At 40.7% G+C, this 20812-nt stretch overlaps 1 protein-coding gene across 2 annotated transcripts; it reads left to right on the top strand.

Moving 5' to 3' along the window:
* The first annotated feature begins 3747 nt into the window (after window positions 1-3747).
* Window positions 3748-14874, top strand: AGR2 (anterior gradient 2, protein disulphide isomerase family member). Of its 2 annotated transcripts, none has more exons than XM_025872982.2 (8): window positions 3748-3810; window positions 6029-6174; window positions 6422-6485; window positions 6602-6654; window positions 8608-8681; window positions 10819-10882; window positions 13224-13307; window positions 14547-14874. In XM_025872982.2, the coding sequence occupies exons 2-8, from the start codon at window positions 6036-6038 to the stop codon at window positions 14594-14596; spliced, it is 528 nt and encodes a 175-aa protein (XP_025728767.1). In that variant the 5' UTR covers window positions 3748-3810; window positions 6029-6035; the 3' UTR covers window positions 14597-14874. The 2 variants fall into 2 exon arrangements, with proteins under 2 accessions (XP_025728767.1, XP_073754673.1); XM_073898572.1 differs by having other exon boundaries at window positions 3756-3793.
* The last annotated feature ends 5938 nt before the right edge of the window (window positions 14875-20812 follow it).

Below are 20812 nucleotides of genomic sequence, written 5' to 3'. Positions count from 1 at the left end.
CTAGTCCCATTAAATATCCAGCAAATAAACAAACAAAAATATCTAACAAACATATTTTGCAAATTCTTTATCATTTTCTCCATCTGGAAATCTTGCTTTCCGCTATCATTGTAAACATTCTAGTGGGTAGCAATCTCTACCTTCTCTTTAAAATAACAACAGCTGGTGTCTATATCAATTACTTGTCCCTTATTGCATGATATTCTCACATGGATGGTTAATTTTTAATGAGTTTCTATCTTCATTTTTCAGATCATAAGTAACCCTAGGGCAGGGAAAATGTCTTCAACTTCCTTGGGTTTTCCCATGACATGGCTAGTAAGCCCTGAATGACAATTTTCTATGTATATGTCTGGCTACCTCAATGACTGACAATTTCTTATTCACCTTTATATGTTTAGCGCCTGGCATACTATTTGCTACACAAATAGTTTCAATGACTATTTGGTGAAGAAACAAAAGAATGTATGAATAAATGAAATAGTCAAGTGCCCAGTGCCTACTGGATATTCAATAATTGCTAATTATTGTTGTAAGTCTCCAAATTCTTCTGAAAAATAGGAAATAATCTACTTTAGAATCTGCTTTAATAAACGCCTCTAAAAGTATGATGACATAAATGTATAAAACACAAACGTATAGCATACACTTAATTAACCTATTGTTAATGTCATTGGTACTATGTGTAGTTTCACTTGCCAAACATTATCTTATATATCACATTACCAAATCCTACTTGGGGAATCAAAATGTTTATTTATTGGGGCACCTGGGTGGCTCAGTCAGTTAAGCATCTCCCTTTTGATCTCAGCTCAGGTCTTGATCTCAGAGTCATGAGTTCAAGCCCCACATCGGGCTCCACACTAGGTGTGGAGTCTATTTAAAAAATAACATAAAATAAAATAATCTGTTAACAACAGATTTTTACAGTATTTGGCAAATCTGAAAGACTGATTACATGATGTCACTGTTAAGAGTAATGATGGTTGAGGGATGGCTCTGTTGTTAAGTGTCTGCCTTCGGCTCAGGTCATGATCCCAGGATCCTGGGATCGAGGCTCACATGGGTCCCTGCTCAGCGGGAAGCCTGCTTCTCCCTCTCCCACTCCCCCTGCTTGTGTTCCTGCTCTCGCTGTGTCTCTCTCTGTCAGATAAATAAATAAAATCTTAAAAAAAAGTTTTAAAAGTAATGACATATGATAACATATAAGAAAAACTTGTACCATCTACAAAACCCTCGTTGCTTCACACCAAGACAGCTAGGTACGCTGAAGATACCACGATCATCGTGATGTGTGTAAGGTATGTTCTAATAATTACTTCCTCCTTGTCATACCTTAGTCACTACAACAAATACTGGGTATTTAATGACACAAGATCAGGCACAGGAGTACAGTTGAATAATTATGATACCATTATAATTAATTATAACAAATGCAAGATGTTTTTAATTACCAAGTGTATGGGCTGAATTGTCCCCTCAGAATTCACATGTTGAAATCATAACCCCCAGCACCTCAGAATATGACCATATTTGGAGATAGGGTCTTTAGAGATGTAATTAAGGTAAAATAAGTCATTAGGATGGCCCCTAATTCAAGATGACTGGTGCCCTTAGAAGAATAATTTAGGACACAGGTACAGAAGGAAGGCCATGTGATATGTAGGAAGATGGCATTGAGGAGCCCAGGAGAGGCCTCAGAAGAAATCAAATTGGCCAATATCTTGATCTCAACCTTCCAATCTCCAGAACTGTGAGAAAATGAATTTCTGTTGTCTAAGTCACCCACTCTGTGGTACTTTGTTATAGCACATCTAGCAAACTAATAAAACCAGGTACTTTCTCATTTCTTAATTCATTAAAATCTCATTTAGTACTCAAAACAGTTCTATACTGTAACAGTATCCCCGTTTCATAGAAAAGAAAACCGAAGTTTCAGAGAAGTTAAATGGTAGGATTCAGACTGAAATCTTGTGACCCCTAAATCCTGCCCATTTTCCACTCTGAGCAGGTGATGGACTAGAGGACCCCTGGGCTTTGGTCCCAGCAATGCTCTAAAGGAGTCGTGGGGACCTTCAGTGTCATTAGCTTTTTAACATCTTTGTTTTTTCATCTGCACAGTTGAGGGGGTTGAGTTGAATATTCTACGGGCTGAACAGACTAAGGGTTTATATAAAAGCCTTTGCAGTTTTAAAGTTCAGCTCAAATCATTGTCTTCAAACATTTTTTTAAGATTTATTGACCTATTTGAGAGAGACAGAGAGTGTGCACGATGTGTGCAAGAAGGGGAGGGACAGAGGGAGAGAGAAAGAATCTCAAGTAGACTCCCCACTGAGTGTGGAGCCCCATGCGGGGCTCATCCCACAACCCTGAGATCATGACCTGAGCAGAAATCAAGAGTCGGAAGCTCAACCGACGGAGCCAACCAGTCTTCAGTCAAACTTCTAAAGAAATTACCTCTGTAAACTCATTTGGAAGTGAAAGAAAATTCAGTATTTTGGGAATCACTATTTTGCCCATGGGAATTTTGGCTTTATCAAAAAATATTTATACTTGAGGCGCGCCTGGGTGGGTCAGTTGCTTAAGCGTCTGCCTTCGGCTCAGGTCATGATCCCAGGGTTCTGGGATCGAGTCCCACATGGGGCTCCCTGTTCAGCGGGGGGCCTGCTTCTTCCTCTCCCTCTGCGGCTTCCACTGCTTGTGCTCCCCTGCTCTCTCGTTCTGTCAAATCAATAAAAAAATATATATATATATATATTTTATATATATATGTATATACTTGAAAATGTTTTGAAATATTATGATCTTAATTCATTTTTAAAGAGTCATTTTTATAGGGTTTGTATCCCATTAGTTAATTTTCTATTGCTAAAGATTTACCCATTCCAATCTTTAAGGATAGCTTCATGAACAAAACTCAGGATTGAAATTTTTTATAGAAAATCAGTCTTAAAATCTTTATTGAATAATTGCATAATCTTGAGTGAAATAAACTAGTTGCAGACCTTAGTTTCTAGGTCTGAAAAATGAGATAAATGACTTTCTACAGGCCTTGCAGGAAAGTTTGCCGTTAAATGAGAGGATACCTGTGAATTACTTTTGAACTTTTTCAAGGGAAGTTGCTGCATATATTCAACTACAATGTAATTAATAAAAACTCATAGTATTAGGTATCGTTTTTCAATAACTTCCTCAGCTTTGAAATACTTTGTGAATGCTTGATTGGTCATTTTTTCATAGCCGTTGTGAATGTACATTTTGTTTGCCAGGAAGAGGAAGTGTATGGTGGAAAATAATTTGTACTACAATGGAGGGGAGCGGGTCAAATGACTGGAGGAGTTAGAATTGTGAATCATCTCTTGTGTGTTCTCAACTACATAAAGGCAATCCGCCCAAGGGGGAGGAAAAAAAATCTACAAACCACACACTCCATCCAATCATGTAAAGACAAATCAGCCTTCAGGCAAATCAAATGTCTTCATTTAAAGTTTACCTGGATTTGGCACTCTGCCCATCTTTCCAAATCTCTTAACAATACACTTTCACAAACAGTTAAAAACATGCATACTGAAAAACATATCCTCTGCAATGTTATTTTTAAAAACAAGAAACTCTTCAGCCCAGGGAAGATCATTGCTGGGGAAAAGGAAAGCTCCTTTCCGAGTTTGCAACATGTAAATACGGGATTAGTGGGTGGGATTGAGGTGTGCTCTGAGCATAAATAGAGGCTCAGGTTGAGCCAGCACACTGGGAGGCTTGGACCGCACTGAGGCTGGCTGGCTCACTCGGACAGGTGGGTGGGGAAATCAGGTAAGGCTCCTGACAAGACTGTTCCACAGGGCACTCTCTCTGATTACTTTGTAAAGTTGCAGGAATCAACAGAGAAATGCAAGGTAGTTCCCAGGGGTTTGGAGGGGAAATAATGGAATTTCCATCAAAGGCTTACTGGGGCCTTTCTTTGGCCAGAGCTGGTAGAGGGCTGCATTCCTGAGCTGTTTCAAGGTAACGCTCTCTCCCTCTAGAAACAAGAGGTTTAAGCGTGGGTGAGCTCTAACCGTGTTCAGGCCTGGGACAAGGCCCAGCGTCTTCTGTCACCGTCACCGTGCACTTCTCACCATCAACTGCTCTGCTTCTCATCCACTGGCTAGAGCACAGGCCCGCAGGCCTGGCAATCTCAGCTCGGACTGCCCGCTAAGAACTGCAATTCACAATATTACTGCACATCAGAAAACATAGTTCTCTTTCTCCATCTGCTGTAAAGATACTCTTGTTGCATCTTGAGTCTTGAAATTCATGGGATGGGCTTTAAGAGGAGAGATCTGACTGCTTTCCTGAAGCATTTATGAACAGGGATCCTGAAACCTCCTGCAAGTTCATTCCCTGCTAAAGATAAGCAGACATACAGTGACCAGTAAAAGGGGGCGGTTCCATAGAGTGTGTGTGTACGTGTGTGCGCGTGTGCATCCAAATTCTATCTCCCATGGTTAGCGTTCTGTTTTGAGGTGGTTTAGGCAGGACCCTCGCAGAGCCGAGTCTGAGTCCACTTATTATGAAAACTTGATAGAATGAATCTCAGAAAGTGAGCCTGCAGCAGTATACTTACACAGCAGGAGTGGCATTAGGCTTCAGTGAGTCATCCTGCCATAAACACATGCATTATGTCAATAGTTCCAACCGGTGAGCTGTGGAGTGATGACAAGGGGGCATGCAGCAAGGACCGTCAGTGAGTCAAATAGATAAAATGCTTCACCCCGGAGTCACAATTTTTTCTGATATAAAGAGATGCTGTTGCTATAAATAAAATACAAAGTAAAATGTTTGTTGATAAATTCCAAGTAGTTATTTGCCATGATATGTTTCTGAATCAACTCATATTTTAAAGGTGCAATTATGCTCACATCCAAGTTCCTGTTTTGTTTTTTCTCCTCTATGTTAAAAAGAAATCTTTGTACTAAGAAGACCGGGAATTGCTGACCTAGAGTACACATTCTTATCTGAGTAGAAAATGAGGAAAGTGTATCTTTGCTTTTTGTTTATGTCTTTTTTGAGTAAGACATTTTGCGGCCACATACTATGATTTGGATAGATGATAACTGGTCGGCTGAAGCCAAGGCATCATCGGAATTGGGTAGCTTCAAATGCTTTTTTTAAAAACAGCAAAGGTTCCCACTCAAGCTGTCAGAACACCTTAAAAATACTGAGCATTGATAGCCCATCCTGCTTCCTTTGCAGAGCTTATGGAGACCTACACCCATATTAGCGTGGTATTTGTGAAGCGATCCCATCTCTAATTCTGCACGTGAGAGCTAACCACAGTGATTTGCTAGTGCAACTCTCCTAGTTCGTGCGCTCTCCCACTCACTCGTCGATCTTATCTAAGTGGTCCCTTTCCTGTCTACAGGTCTCTGCCTTGTATTGTAACTTTCCTGAAGAATCAGCTGTGAAATACGGGAAGGGAAAAAAAAAGTTAACAAAGAGACACACACGGGTTTGGTTTCTCTGTGTCCAAAGCCCCACAGAATATTTTTGTGCCCGAAAATATATGCCCACGATCACCTACCGATAAGAAGCCCATGGAGAGAGTGAGGGAATTATTTCAGTGGAATGAACTTGCATGGACAGATTTTCGTCACCTCAGAACTAATAGATGGAATTTGAGTAAATGTTACACTAGGGAGAGAGTTAGCTGAGTATAAGTTTTCAGTTAAGTGACAAAGTTGGCAGTTTGAATTTAAATAAGGATTCGTCTCACTTAGATCTTATTCTTTAATGGCAACATCCCCATTTTAACAGAAGGCTAAAGAAGTATGTGTGTTTAGGGGAATTGTTTCAAGAGGGGAAAATGGGAGCCAGCACTGCAAACTGTCAAGATCTGGAGGACTCGGTTCTATACCCATCTCCTGAGAAATGGAGGAGGTTACCCCTAAGGTGCCTTTGTGTCACAGGGTCGTGATACAGTCCAAAGGCTGTGAAGGCTGCTAATTCCCTTTTGTTTTACTGACATTCCCTCGGTCGTTTTCCATATCAGATTTGCCATGGAGAAGATCTCCGTGTCAGCATTCTTGCTCCTTGTCGCCCTCTCTTACACCCTGGCCAAAGACATCACAGCAAAATCAGGGGCTAAGAAAGACACCAAGGACTCTGGACCCAAACTGCCCCAGACCCTCTCCAGAGGTATGAGTCAGCTTTCGGTCACCTTTCAGTGCCACTTCATTGAGAAGCTGAGGCTTGTGTGCCAAAAATATTTTTGAACGTGTTTCTTCTAAATGTATCAAAGTTTATCATTAATTCTACTTTCTTTAGAGGACTTTGCATTCGATTAGTATCCAGTATATATTTATCCCAGTCTTTAGCATTGCTTTTCAACAGCTTTAGTCTGAAATTGTAATAGCTTTAAATATACTGGTTCCTTTTGTTCTAGGTTGGGGTGATCAACTCATCTGGACTCAGACCTACGAAGAAGCTTTATACAAATCCAAGACAAGGTAAGACGAGGGTCACGGAGTTCTCTTAAAGCTCCCAAGAGCACCCTCTAGTGTTATGTAGCTTTACATGAAATCTTACTAATTAAAAATTACCCCACCTTCTTTGTCTCTTATAGCAACAAGCCCTTAATGATTATTCATCACTTGGATGAATGCCCACACAGTCAAGGTAATTTATTCTTCTAAATATAATTTCCTTTATAGGCTTTTAGCTTTAGGGACAAGGCTCAGGTCACTCATCTTTTTATCCTTAGCACCTAGCACAGTTAAATAAAACAGAATATCTTATGTAATAAAACATATTTTAAAGTAACTTCAAATATTTCCATACTTTGTGTTAACCAGTGGTGCACATTTTGAAAAAAACAAACTCTAGGATTCATCCTTGACTTCTTGTTTTCTCTTGTATCTTGTATCTACTACATCAGCAAATACCACTGCTTTACCTTCCAAATATATCCATAAGCCAGCCCCAGCTTGATGGGTGTGTAAGCTGTGCAGTCACACAAGGCCCTGGAAGTTTCCTATGCTGGATTTAAAACTCTGCTTGTTGCTGTCTTAAAAATTCATAGTAATTTTTGAGTAAGGGGCTCCATAATTTTGTTGTGTCCTGGGCTCCATATATCATGTAGGTCCCCTGGCCAAACCCAACCACTTCCTATTGACTCATTTCTACCGCCCTGATCCAAGCCAAGATCACATCTTGTCTAGACTATTGTAACAGCCACCTAACTGATCACCGCGCACTTAGCTTTCCATACCGAACCAGAGTGAGGCTGTTAAACATAAATCAGACCCTTTCACTCATGTGCTCAAGTGGCTTCTTATCACAAGTAAATGAAATCTAAATTCCTGATCATGGCCTACAAGGCTGGACATAATCTGGCCCCTGGCTATCTTTGTGTTCTTACCATTCTGCCTTGTTTATATTAAGGATGGATTATGCATGTTTGGGTCAATGAAAGCTATGTCTTATTTGATTTATCCTTTAAAAATAAAGTTCCCTGAATATTTGATGCCTTCTAAAAGGAAATGATTTTACAGATATCTTATCGGAGTGTACTTTTTGTAGTTAATAGAAAATTATTTTAAAGAATGCCTAGTGTTATGTTGTACTTGAGTTAAAAGAAATAGTACCCAGAGACACAGATTAAAAGTTCATAACTGGGACTAAGTAGCAAGAAATAGATTAAAAGCACAGTGAATTGGGCGCCTGGGTGGCTCAGTTGGTTAAGCGACTGCCTTCGGCTCAGGTCATGATCCTGGAGTCCAGGGATCGAGTCCCACATCGGACTCGATCTACTTTGTCTAGCCTGGCCTTTGCATTTTTCCTCCTCCGAGACCTAAGCTCATTCCTGCCTTAGGGCTATTGCTCTTGCAGCCTCCTCTGCCTAGCATGACAGACCCCCAAAATCTTCAAATGGATCATTCTCTCCTTTAATGTCACCTCCTCTGAGAGCTCTACCTTGAACATTCTAGAGCTCTTAAACCTCTTGCCTTGCTCTATTTTTCTTTAAAGTGCATATCTCCACCTGAAGTTATTAATCTGTTTACTTGTTTATGGTCTGTTTCCCACATAAGCATTTGAGCTTTAGGAAGACAGCACATTACCTTTCTTTCTTCTTCTTCTTCTTTTTTCTCTTTTCATGAAGCTAGTGGTACCACATGAAAATCACTCAATAAATATGGATTGAAAAAAAAAAGGATAAATGAATGAATGATTGAGTGAGTGAATGGCAAGCAGCAAAGGGAGTCAATGGCCTAGATATTACTTCACTAATCATTTGCTAAAAAGGCAAAGTTGGATATACATTAAAAATACAGTTCGGGGCACCTGGGTGGCTCAGTTGGTTAAGCGACTGCCTTCGGCTCAGGTCATGATCCTGGAGTCCCGGGATCGAGTCCCGCATCAGGCTCCCTGCTCAGCGGGGAGTCTGCTTCTCCCTCTGACCCCCTTCCCTCTCGTGCTTTCTATCTCTCATTCTCTCTCTCTCTCAAATAAATAAATAAAATCTTTAAAAAAAAATAAAATAAAAATACAGTTCATCTTAAAATATAATAGAGAGCAATGGTGTCAGCCAGCAATGAGATGGTTACTTACTGATTCTTTTGTCTATTCTAGCTTTAAAGAAAGTGTTTGCTGAAAATAAAGAAATCCAGAAATTGGCAGAGCAGTTTGTCCTCCTCAACCTAGTTGTAAGTTCACTTTTCATCAGCACTGACATTTCTCCATGGCTCATTATTTGAAATGGATGATTCACTTTTCCTATGCCTGTTAGTCGCACTGCACTGACGGGGGTCTGTTCCAGAGATCTCATCTCACAGATTACGGGGGAAAAAAGATATTTTACTAATAATCTATCTTGCATGGCTGTGCTTTTATTTAGTAATTGACGATTTTAGGCTGTCTGAAAAATAGGCTCTGTGGTCAGGATTTTCTCGGTTGCTGTAAAAATTGGAAGGCTTTTGTCTTTGCAGATCTCTTCCTGTGCCCTTTTCCCTAAATCCCTGGTGCTCTACACCCCTTCTTAGACCCCGGCTCCTCTCTCCCTGCACCCCTTCTTAATCCTCGGCTCCTCTCTCCCCGGAGGTGACAGTTTCCCGGGCTATCTAAAGCAAATCGGTGCAGGGGCTTAAGCCTCCTCATGTGCATTCTACCATCAACGCCCTTCCTGATGGTCAAGCTGGTCAAGCTGTCTGCAAGTTCTTTCTATTCAGCTACAAACACGTTCCACTTTTCCTTCCAAAAGGAAACAAGCAAACAATAAACAACTCACAAAACTACTCTCCCTAGCCCTATGTCCTTTCCCTCCCTCCCCCCCCCCTCCCCCCCTCCCCCCCCCGCATCCCTCTCCCTCTCCCTCTCTCTCCCCTTTCCACAAGCTGACAAAGGTTGGCTTCTTCAAAGAGCATTCACATCCGTTCTTCCTCACCTCCCTTCCACAGGCTCCTATTCTTCTTCCTACCTTTTAATATTAGTGACTTGGTGAATCTCTGCTTGACTTACTTCTCAATATTTTATATTCCCTTTTTAATATTTTATATTCTCTATGGATAACTTCATCTACATCTGCCTTTAATCAATGCCCACGCACTGGTAATTGCCAAATCTTACCCGAACATGCAACCATTTCCAACTTGTGTGTGCAATCGTGGCCCAGGTTTTGCATTATTAGCTTAAACTCAACGTGTTCAACACTGAATTTATCGCTTGGTGCAGGATTTTCCAACAGCTCTCCTTTCTTTATTCCGTGTTTCACTGAAAGTTTCATTCGAGATTGCACTCTCCTACTCACCTCCAGCAGTCAAGAAACCATGTGGTTCTAACTTCTAAATATTCTTGCTGTAGGTCACTTCCCTATAAAGTGAGGACCACTGTTTAGTGTAAGAATTTCTCTCTTTGCCTAGTTTACTACAGTATTACTTAGTGGCTCCCTGCCTACAAAATAAATCCCAGCTAATCCCACATGGCCATCAGGGTACTGACTCTAAAAACCACACTGGGATCATGGTACTTTGAAATCCCTCCAGTGGTTCTGATCTATTTATGAACACATGCAAACACTGGCACGGTGTGCAAGACCTCTTACGAGCCGGCCCCGGAGGCAGCTCTCTAGCATCTTCTTTCACCACTGCCTCGTGCGTCCTCTGTCTTTCAGTCCTCCCAAAACATATGGTCCTACCAGAGAGTGCCGTACCTTTCCTCTACCTTTGTGCAATCGCTCCCTACTGCCTGGAGTAACCTCGTTTTCCATGTACCTGACTCTTACTCATTTTTTTTAAGACTCCTCCCCACCCACTTCAGAGAGTCTTAGTCGACCTTGCATACAGGGTTAAATGCCCTGTTCTGGTCACCCGCTGCACCTGCGCGTCCTCCTTCATAACACCGCACCAGCTGGATCCTCAGTATTCATTTTCTTACCTGTGTCTCTCAACTGACGTGCATTCCTCAAAAATGAGTGCCATAAGCCTGTTTCTGTAATTTCTCCAAAAATGACTCGTTTTTTTCCACTGTTCTATTTCCTCCCATCTCATCCAAGATGTCTTCCCCAAATGCTATAACTCCCTCCATAGTCTCCCTTCTTGAACTTTTTTGCTCTTTATCATGTTCATTCAGCTCTCTACCTCAGGTTCTATATTATGGTTGGCTCTCTTGTTTATTATTTCATGTGTGTAACTTGCCCCCATCTGTATTATAAACTCTCTGTGGAAGAGATGTGCCTTACAGTATCTCGAGACGCCTCCTCCAGTAATGGACAGATTTCTGTATTAACAAGTTGGACAATACCTCAAGAATAGACAAACTAAAAGCTGTCTTTTCTTTTAATCTTAGTATGAAACAACTGACAAACACCTTTCTCCTGATGGCCAATATGTCCCCAGGATCATGTTTGTTGGTAAGTAAAAATGACAGTGAGATTAAGCACACTGATAATTGACCAAGTGCTGTGATATCTTGTCTTCGGACACCCCCTCCCTCATCTGCCACTCCAGCATGGCTAATGCCATTGCCATGGCCTAGCAAGGGGTAGAACATTCCTTTACATTTCTCCACATTTCTTCATTAGAAAATTCAAGCTTCCACTTATTTCCACGTTTGTTTCTCATCTACCAACGTAATCTTATCATATCCTGTCACAAATACATCAGAGAAGGAAGCACCCTGTTAACTGTTTAAATGTATTGCCCATTTTCCTGAATACATCAGGCCAGTAAATTCTTATTTTTCATCAGGCAAACTTCCAATTTGTATGTTGGATTTTTCTTTCTGACATTTTTTGCAATTATTTGTGGGCAAATTAGGAAGACGGCTGGCAGAAAAGAAATCAGAGGAGCCATGCTCCTTCCAGCCACTGGTATTTTTCATATGCTGTTCCCTCTGCTGGAAGGCTTTTCCTGCTTCCCCCATGCACCTGCCCATGACCTAGTCATCACTGTCAATCCCTGACCTGGCACAATCGCCATTATGTGCTCTTGTGGCACCGTGCTCCTCTCAATAGTCACTCTATCCTCAGATACAATCTTGTATTTATTGGGTGATTGTTTAGTATCTCTTTTCTCCCATAGGGGGAAATATGCAGCCCTTTGTGGCTGGGACTGCGTCTGTTTCTTCTGACCATCATATTTTCAGCATGACCCTGTGGTAGGCTGGCAATAAATATTTGTTCAATGATTGGACACATGAATTGAGATCGACTTTGAGCCAAGTCATACTGATTTAAGGACAATGAATAAATAAATCCATCACATGGCAGAGCTCACCTGATCAAGTGGTGCGCCTGTGTGATCCATCTGAGTTCACACTAAATGCACAGAACAGGGGAGAGGAACAAGTGAAGGATCAAAAGGAGGAAGGCTGAACTCGAGCTAATTTTATAGATTCAGTTATGTTAGGATTTAGAAAATATACAGTGTTTAAATTGGGACTTTATAGGTCATCCAGTGACACTCTATGCAGGAGTTCTTTTCAAAGGATTTAGTCCCGTCTAAAGGCATTTTAACCCACATTCACTTCCTTCCAAAAGAACCAACTCCAGCTCAGGAGTGTAGGCGCTGGCTACAGATTAGAATCACCTACAAGATTTTAAAAATCAAGGTGCCGGGGCCACACCTCAAAGCAATTAAATCAGGATCTTGCCGGGATGGGAGGCAGGAGGTATTTCTTGAAGCTCTTGAGGTGGTTCAAGGTTTGCGGCCAGCTGCAGGGGCAGCTATGTGAGCCCATGGTTGCTGTTTCAAAAGCTTTTCTTATGTTAATTTATTACAAAGAGTAGACCCTGCGTTTGTATCCTCTGCACATAGCCGAAGTATAATAGGTTTTAAGTCTTTGTTGTACAAATAAATGTCTGCTTTTTGTAATTAACGTCAGTGGGGCCCATTCCAACATTCTGAAATGACAGATTGTCCACTAAAGTACCAGTGGCCGAATGTGCATACAAGCCACTGGTTCTCGTGTGCCTCCTTCATCTGATTTTCAGGACGTGTACCTTAGGCCCCTTCAATCCTCCCTGACAAGGCAAGGTTTCTAGGCCTGTGTAGATCCTAGTACCTCCCTTGTCGATACACCGTATTTTCAAAATGCCTTCTTTTCTCATTAGTTGATGGCTTCAAATTAAATATAAAACATGGAAAAATGGATTTAAACCTCTAGGGACGTAGGTATGCATAAGGAAGACTCCTAAATCTTTATTTTTTTAATGCAGCTAGATATCAATACAGTGAAAAATAGAGAGGGCCCTACATGCTTATTTGACCTTTGCCACTCTTACAGGTTTGCATTCTTTTACTCATTAAAAACAACCTTGGGTTTTGAAAACTAGCATTGGATGTGGGTTTCTAATTATCTAGGTTGCTCTTGGCAACACACTGAGATTACAACACGAACATTTCAAAAGTTTAAAATAGTTCTTTAGTAGAGAATGCCAGTGTTTTCACCAAAGCACCCAATACCCCCCCCCCCGCCGGGATGTCTTCTTTTGTCTTCAGGTTGCTATAGATAGGACAGCAGGGTTCATAACCTTTCCCGCAAATAGCATTGCGCAGTTGTCGAGGGCTCCGGGCCCTGCTTTGGGGACTGGCAGCCACAGGCCGGGGTACAGAGTAGATGGACTAGAACCCCATGAGGCGGATCACATGCTGTGTTCCTTTCACTGGCCATGGACAAGTACATGGGCTTCCTCACGCAACAGAACTTACTTGGAAACATTGACTCCATTCCCGTTTGCTTTTTCTTTGTAGACCCATCCCTGACAGTTAGAGCTGACATCACTGGAAGATACTCGAATCGTCTCTATGCTTATGAACCTTCAGATGTAGCTCTACGTAAGTGTCACCTCCTGTGAACATGCCTATTGTTGTTTTGCACTAAGAGTAGGGTCCATGATGAGGAGGGAGAAAGCTGGGCTCAGAAACACAGATAATCAGTTTGACCCTGACTAGCCTTGTGCCCCTCAGGCAAATCATATTCACTGTTGTCTCATTTATTTAAATCTCAATGAAAGATTCTTTAGATGGGGTATCTTCTTCTCTAGAAGGATTTTATGACCATATTACCTGCTTTTCAATGTTTCCTTAGGCACCCTCTCATACAAAGTCCTACCATGGAATCAAGTGCAATAGTAACTGTACTATTACACCAGTACTAGGAATCTGCATGCCCTAAATACTTCTTCCAAATAATGAAAGTGAAATAATGTAGTTCAGTGTGTTGATGTTGAGTTTAAGTTCAATTTTAAAGATCAGTAGGGAAGATGGTTCCCAGGACGTGGCAAGATACTCACTTTCCCTGCAAAATGGAAAGAAAAAAACAAAGCTAAGAAACTCAGGGCAGACAAAGCACCTCAATAGGAGACTGTACCGAGGTGTGACATCTAATTAGTCCTTCCGGGAAGACAACTGGGTTTTGTCCTAAGAACCAATCCTGCTCAAGGACTAGTTCTAGGGCTGCCTGGAACTGTACTGCCCAATATGTGAGCCATGAACTCCATGTAGCTCTTTAACATTATATTAATTAAAAGTTAAAATTCAATTCCTCAGGCACACTAACCACAGTTTAAGTACTCAATGCACAGGCACTGAATATTTTTGATCATCACAGAGATAACTATCGAGTGGCACTGACCTAGAACAACATGCTGGGGAAAAGACTTGAGGCTGCATCTCAGCAGCAGCAAAGATTATCACGGTCCATTAGTGAGCGATGCCTCCAGTGGGTGCGGGGGGACCAGGGAAGTACATGCCAAGTACTGACCATTCTCGAGATAATGGCATATTTCTTAGTAAGACTTTGGAGTCCTTAAAGGCATGTATCCTGCACAGGTAATATCACAGTGCTTTGTAGAAAAGACGTGTGATAAATATTGGAAGAGAACTGGATTTTAGTAAAAGCCCATGTCACAAACTTTTAGAAAAAAAATGTCTCACAAAATTACCAACTATTCACCCTATCATGAAATAGCACCCCATTCAACAATGAATAAAGTACCCAAATTTAGGGGTTTACTAGAGCTATCAATATAATTTCTGGTGGCATCTTGACTGTGGCAACTTTTTCCCCATTAGTGCTCGACAACATGAAGAAAGCTCTCAAGTTGCTGAAGACTGAATTGTAGAGAAAAAACATCTGCAAGCTTTTCCCTCTGTATCCGGCCCTGAGACTTAGAACCAGAGGAGATCCTAGAAGACACTGGAGAATGCAGGCACACTGATGGACATGCTGATTAGATTATGGTTATTGTTACAACAGCTATTTTTTAAAAAATCTGGTTTCAAGTATACATGTATGAAAACAATATTGCATACTACCAGAGTAAGCCATGCTTCTTTTTTAAAAAAAATTAATAAATAAATCCTTTTGGGAGTGTTCAGACTGTTATTTGTCCCCCACCTTAGTCCTTCAGAGAAAAGCTATTTAGTTCATTCACCCAATAGGACTTCTGGACACACGAAATATTCGAAGAGGAGACAAAACTGACTTAACTGGAGCAATGAAGACCAAAGACAGTCCAAATTATCACTTCACTATATAGTTTCTCACTGGGTGACTAGAAGTACACATGAGCTTAGTCAATAGAAGTATCAGGGTGCCTTGGTGGCTCAGTTGGTTAAGCAACTGCCTTCGGCTCAGGTCACGATCCTGGAGTCCTGGGATCGAGTCTCACATCGGGCTTCCTGCTCAGCGGGGAGTCTGCTTCTCCCTCTGACCCTCTTCCCTCTCGTGCTCTCTATCTCTCATTCTCTCTCTCTCAAATAAATGAATAAAATCTTTAAAAAAAAATAGAAGTATCAAAAAAGAATATGTGTTAGTGTAAAAGAATATGTAGAGAGGCACCCCAAGAAGATCAGTTACCTCCTTGAAGACAACCCCTCCCCTCCAGGCCAGAAACTCCTATGTACACACTTTACTTCAAGAACTCAATTTTAGCTGGATTTTGCACAATTGAACCCTCTCAGAGAAAGTCTCTGACAGATAGCTTTCTCCATCAGAGCCCTAATTTTGTGAAAAGGTCAAAGAACATCTGTACCCATGAGCATACCCTAAAGAAATCCTAAGAATTCACCTTATAATACATTTGGGTACTCAAGATTTTAGAGCACTGCCCTGGAATAAATTTAGTTGAATTGTTCCCATCTTCACTAAAACGTGACTAGCTGGGAGAAGAGCAAAGGGCAATGACATCATGTCTATGGAGCAGAGGTCAGAGGTCACTGCTTACCTTTGGAGAAGTTGAGAGAGGTGGTGGCTTCCAATAGGGAGCAGCTTTCACTACTTTCAACTCTTGATTCTGAATGACAAAAATTATAACTGTGTATTAATTTCCTCACTACATATTGAATCTCACATTCATTGTCACATGGAATTTCTTGATCACCCCAGCCCCCACTGACTTCTTTGGCCCATGAATGCCTATGGTGTTCCGTACCATGCTTTGAATATTGATATATTGATTATCTATTGCTTGTCTTGACAAACTTTTCTTTGGCATTATTATCTTTTCCAGGGCAGAATATACATTTTAAATTCTTTTTTTCTCTTTCACAGTACTATCAAAAAGCTATGTACTAACTAATAGGTTCTGTGCACATATGGTTGATTTAATGACATAAAAATCCTCAGTAAAAGTATCAGCAGAGAGATCGGGCTCTCTTCTTACAAGTAGTACGTATGTTAAAAAGGTTAAATATTATATTTAGAAAGTTCTCTGAGAGTTAATGAAGGGGAAAGAAGAGTTTTCACTTATATACAAATATTTTGAATGACAACTTCTAAGATGTTCAGGTTTCCTCTATAGTACAGCAGAATAAAAATTAAAAAAATTGGTTTATTATCAAGCTGATATAAGATTAAGTCCTTAAAATTTGTTGAATGACAAAATGTTACTTGAACAACATATATAATTTTTAAGATATAAATACATCTCTGGGAAGTCAAATGTTAAGGTTGCAAGGAAGATGAATCTCCCTTAGAGAAGTGTTAAACAGAGCCATGGTCTCCTCTACTGAGAATTTGTCCTACTGCAAATCAGGAAATCATCCAAGACAAACAAAGTTCTGTGAAGATGCTGATGGCAACATTATTTAAACATACTTAAAAAAAATGGCAACCACCAAATATAGTGGTTACATAGTGTATTAACACAAAGCGCACTATGTTGTCATCTATAAACATAAACAGTGTGAAGAAACAGAAAGAATAAGTGAACAAGAATATAGGTATTTCTGTGCTATAATTGTAATTCCAGGAAGTATGTGAGAAGTGAAGCTGCAAAGAGAAGAACTTCTGCTTGAAGTTTATGGAAATTATTAGCAAAGCCTGTTCGTTCTGGTCATCCCACAATCTTTCCTTTGTGTTCAAATAAACTGAAGCGAAAGCATATCTTGACTATTTCTCTAACTACACAGAACTGGAAGAACGCTGTAAGTCTAGAGAGCGTTATTTCAAACAACTGAAGGAAAATGTTGGTAACACAGTGGGAATACAAAATGGTACAGCCACTGTGAAAAACAATATGACTGTTCCTCGAGAACTTTAGCATAGAATTACCATACGATCCAGTAATTCCACTTCTGAGTATGTACCCCAAACACCTGAAAGCAGGAAAAAAATCTATCTGTGCATTCACGTTCATAGCAGCATGATTCACAATAGCCAGTAGGTGGAAGCAACCCAAACGTCCAATCGGCGGCTGAATGGATCAACAAAATGGCATATGCCAACAACGGAACGCTATTCAGCCTTTAAAGGAAGGAGATCCTGACACCTGCTACAACATGGATGAACCTTGAAAACATTAGGTTAAGTGAATAAAGAAACCAGTCGCATAAGGACGAACACTGTGTTTCCACTTACATGAGGGATCTGGAAGAGTCAGACTCACTGACACAGAGGAGAATGGCAGTTGTCAGGGGCTAACGGAAGCGGGGGAAGGGGGTGGGGGGATTGTTTGCCAGGTGCACACTGTCAGCTTGGGAAGATGAAAAAGCTCGTGGGGATGATGGTTGGGTCACAATGTGAATGCACTCAATGACACTTTATTACACACTTAAAAATAGTTAAAATGAGGGGCGCCTGGACGTCTCAGTCAGTTCAGCGTCTGCCTTCAGCTCAGATCATGATCCCAGGGTCCTGGGATCAAGCCCCGTGTTGGGATCCCTGCTCAGTGGGAAGTCTGCTTCTTCCTCTCGCTCTGCCTGCTTGCGCTCACTCGCTCTCTGTCAAATAAATGAATAAAATCTTAAAAAAAAATAAAATGATACATTTTATGTTATGTGTATTTTACCACACTAAAAAAAAAGAATGTTTTATCAGTTTTACCAGAGGCCCCACATCTTAGGGGGGAAAAAGGGTAATTTAGAAAAAACGGTAAAATAAATCATCTGTGAGTTATTTACACGGATGATCAACATACCTGGTTAAACCATTTTCACCTGCTTGAGAACTGCAGTCTTCAATCATCTACGACTGTTTAGCTCTGCTTTGGGTTTTTGTGCGTTTCAGGCATTCAGTAATCCTAAGTAGCTTCTAAGGTCTTTATATTTAGCAGTCACTGGTGAGCACAGGAGCGGGGGAGATTTAAAAAAAAAAAAAAAAAAAAGGCTCTAAGGCAAGAACAGAACTTCCTTCAGTTACTCACCAAGGAGGCAGAGTTCAAAATCCAAGTGAGCCTAACTTTTTAAAAAAAAAGCCACTTGTCCAGTTGAGACCTCATCAACTGTAAAAACCAGATCCTGAAAGTAAACAACGGTGGTTTCACCCTCCAAGTGATATCACGGTCCACTGTTTACCATATGATCTAATTCAGGCAACTCCCTCCCGCCCTCATTTGATAAATGAATTCCAAAAGCTGATTTTCCTGACGAGAGTGGATGAGAAGTAGCCTGGTCTATGGTAGAAGAGTCTGATTTCCCCCCTTGCCCACTGTCTCAGGAGGTATGTCAAGGACTACAATTACCCAGTTGTGATGGGTAATTGTAACAGAGGAAGACCTCTGTTCTCTTCTCTCTCCCCCTGGGGGTTCAGTGGAGAAATGGGATAAAGGGCATTATTGGATTGCTCCCTAAAATTGTTTAGAAAACACTGACCAACAACACATACCGCAATTGCATTTGGCATAGATAAGCCAGGTGTAAAAATTAACTGCCAGACCCAAACATAACGAGTGCCTAGTAACTTTATACAAATCCCCTCCTCATTTCCAGAAACCTGAAAAACTTGGTCTTTAACTTTATTGTCCACTCTAATAAAACAATTGACGTGCAAATGATCATATTTGTACAATCGCATGCCTGGAAGTGTTTTTTCTCCTATGAAATACTATGAAAAAAATGCAATTCTAATTTGTTCAGTACCAGCTATAAAGTGAAATTGTTTCATATATTTACTTGGTGCATTTTCAAAAGGATGAATAAACTTAAACAGGGTTAAACAAATACTTAGAAAAAGTGTAGGAGGAGGTTTTTGGTTCAAGGAAACTAAGAACTTAAAGCCCCACTTCTGGATTCTTTTCCCTCTCTGATAGGTTGTTCTCAGCAGCATATGACTTAGGTTGAACATGCAGAACTGATTTTCAGACCAAACTGGTCTGAAACATCGATCGAAACATCTATCACAGAGTGTCTGAGATGAATTTATGAACTCTGATTTTAGAAATTGTAGCCCAACATTTTTCCTTTGTATTAGCATTTTATTAACTAAAGTTTCACCCTTCACACCAAGGCTGACTGGGTAAATGTTCTAAGAAATATTCCTCTAAATAGAATATGTAAATAGGGAATAAGAGAAATTTTAAAAATGAGTAGAGCTTTTTTAAATAAATGCTAGGTGGCGAGAGAGAGACGCACTCTTGAGTATGCATTATGGACATTTGTTTTAATTCAAGGACAGACGCTGCTCTGACCCTCTCCTCTGATCCATGTGTTTATGGGCAACATTTCTATGCACACAGGCAACAGCACTCCTGTAATCCTGGGATCAGCCTGACTTCTGCAGCGTCATTAGCAGCCACTTGGGAATCAGGACAGACCTATTCGGAGGCCTTCCCAGCAGGTTTATAATAAACTGTGCAATGTGAGCTGTACCTTGCACGTGGACACAAACTGAGGTCACAGGAGACCTCCCAGGACAATCTATCATCTTCAGATCTGCCTGCGGGAACGGAAAGCCCAACTTAATCTAACAAGGCTACTCTTGGTACTTGAAAATGTATTATTTCTTGAGTGGTGAGTCATTAGTTATGACCCGCTCTCATAATCCTATAGTTCAGTAGCCCTAAAGATTCATGCTTCCCAGGCCCGGATTTGTAACTGGGTTGACCCAAATAAGGCCACTGCAATTAGAGCACAAACCAAGGCTATGGAAAAGCTCTTTCCAATACAGTCATCTGTACCAAGGAAAGTATTACAGTAAGAGGCACCAGAATCTCATGGGAACTTCAAGATGTAACAAAGCAAACAAGGAAAACACAGAAGGCCTTAACAAGACAGTATTCAAAAATCTCACTTGCTCCGTGTGTCACTTACAATCTCATCTTACGGTATAAGCAGGAACATTGTTAGGGTTGCCCAGAGCTCAATATGGCATTGAAGGATAGCAGACTATGCCACTCTCTGGCATCAAGATTATTTTGAGCTCATTATTTCTGAAAAAATGCAGACACAGGAGTAGCTCTGTAAACAGAGAAGTTAACCCTTCGTTAAGGGAAATTTATACTTATAAAGGAGATCTCTATATGTAAGAGTGTCTGCCTCCTTTTCTCTGCACCAGGAAGAGGATGACTCTAGATCACAAGAAACTTAGCACTGCAGAAGTCACTGACTTAAATCTACGTAACAAGTCCTACCTTTGTTTACAGTGCTTTTCCTGGTAACCCTAACTGTCCTTCCCTCCAATTCTCACACCCCAACACACACACCTTTACTTAGTCTTTAGCTAAAGATAGTATCTAATACGGTGTCTTGGGCCATCTTGGGGAATTACTCAGTTTTGGGTAATATCTTATGTATACATGTTAATAGATATGTATGCATGTTAATAAACCTGTTTTTCTCTTGTTAATCTGACTTGTATTAGACAGGGTCTAAGACAAGAACTTAGAAGAGAAGAGGGGAAATTGTTTTTCCTCCCTTACTGTATCATGGGAATTGCACAATTGGGTTTTCTTGAAAGATCAGGCAGTCTTCCAGAATCATGGGAGGTGACACAACCACAGAATGCTCTAAAATTCTACAGATCGACCATTTGCCCTTTTTCTTGGCCTAAAACCCATCATAATGACAATTACCAATAAAATATATATTCTACATAGAATGCAAGACAAGAATTTAATAAT

Source organism: Callorhinus ursinus, unplaced genomic scaffold (assembly GCF_003265705.2).
Source record: "Callorhinus ursinus isolate GAN/ISIS: 27379988/994484 unplaced genomic scaffold, GSC_fseal_2.0 scaffold12, whole genome shotgun sequence".
Classification (NCBI taxonomy): Eukaryota; Metazoa; Chordata; class Mammalia; order Carnivora; family Otariidae; genus Callorhinus; species Callorhinus ursinus.
This window is presented reverse-complemented; position numbering and strand designations above follow the sequence as displayed.

Bases quoted from the DNA above. Each gene is read 5' to 3' on its own strand.
- AGR2 (XM_025872982.2), top strand. From the start codon at position 6,036: ATGGAGAAGATCTCCGTGTCAGCATTCTTGCTCCTTGTCGCCCTCTCT. The intron at 6,175-6,421 runs GTATGAGTCAGC...CTTTTGTTCTAG, and splicing joins GCCCCAGACCCTCTCCAGAG to GTTGGGGTGATCAACTCATC. The intron at 8,682-10,818 runs GTAAGTTCACTT...TTTTAATCTTAG, and splicing joins TTGTCCTCCTCAACCTAGTT to TATGAAACAACTGACAAACA.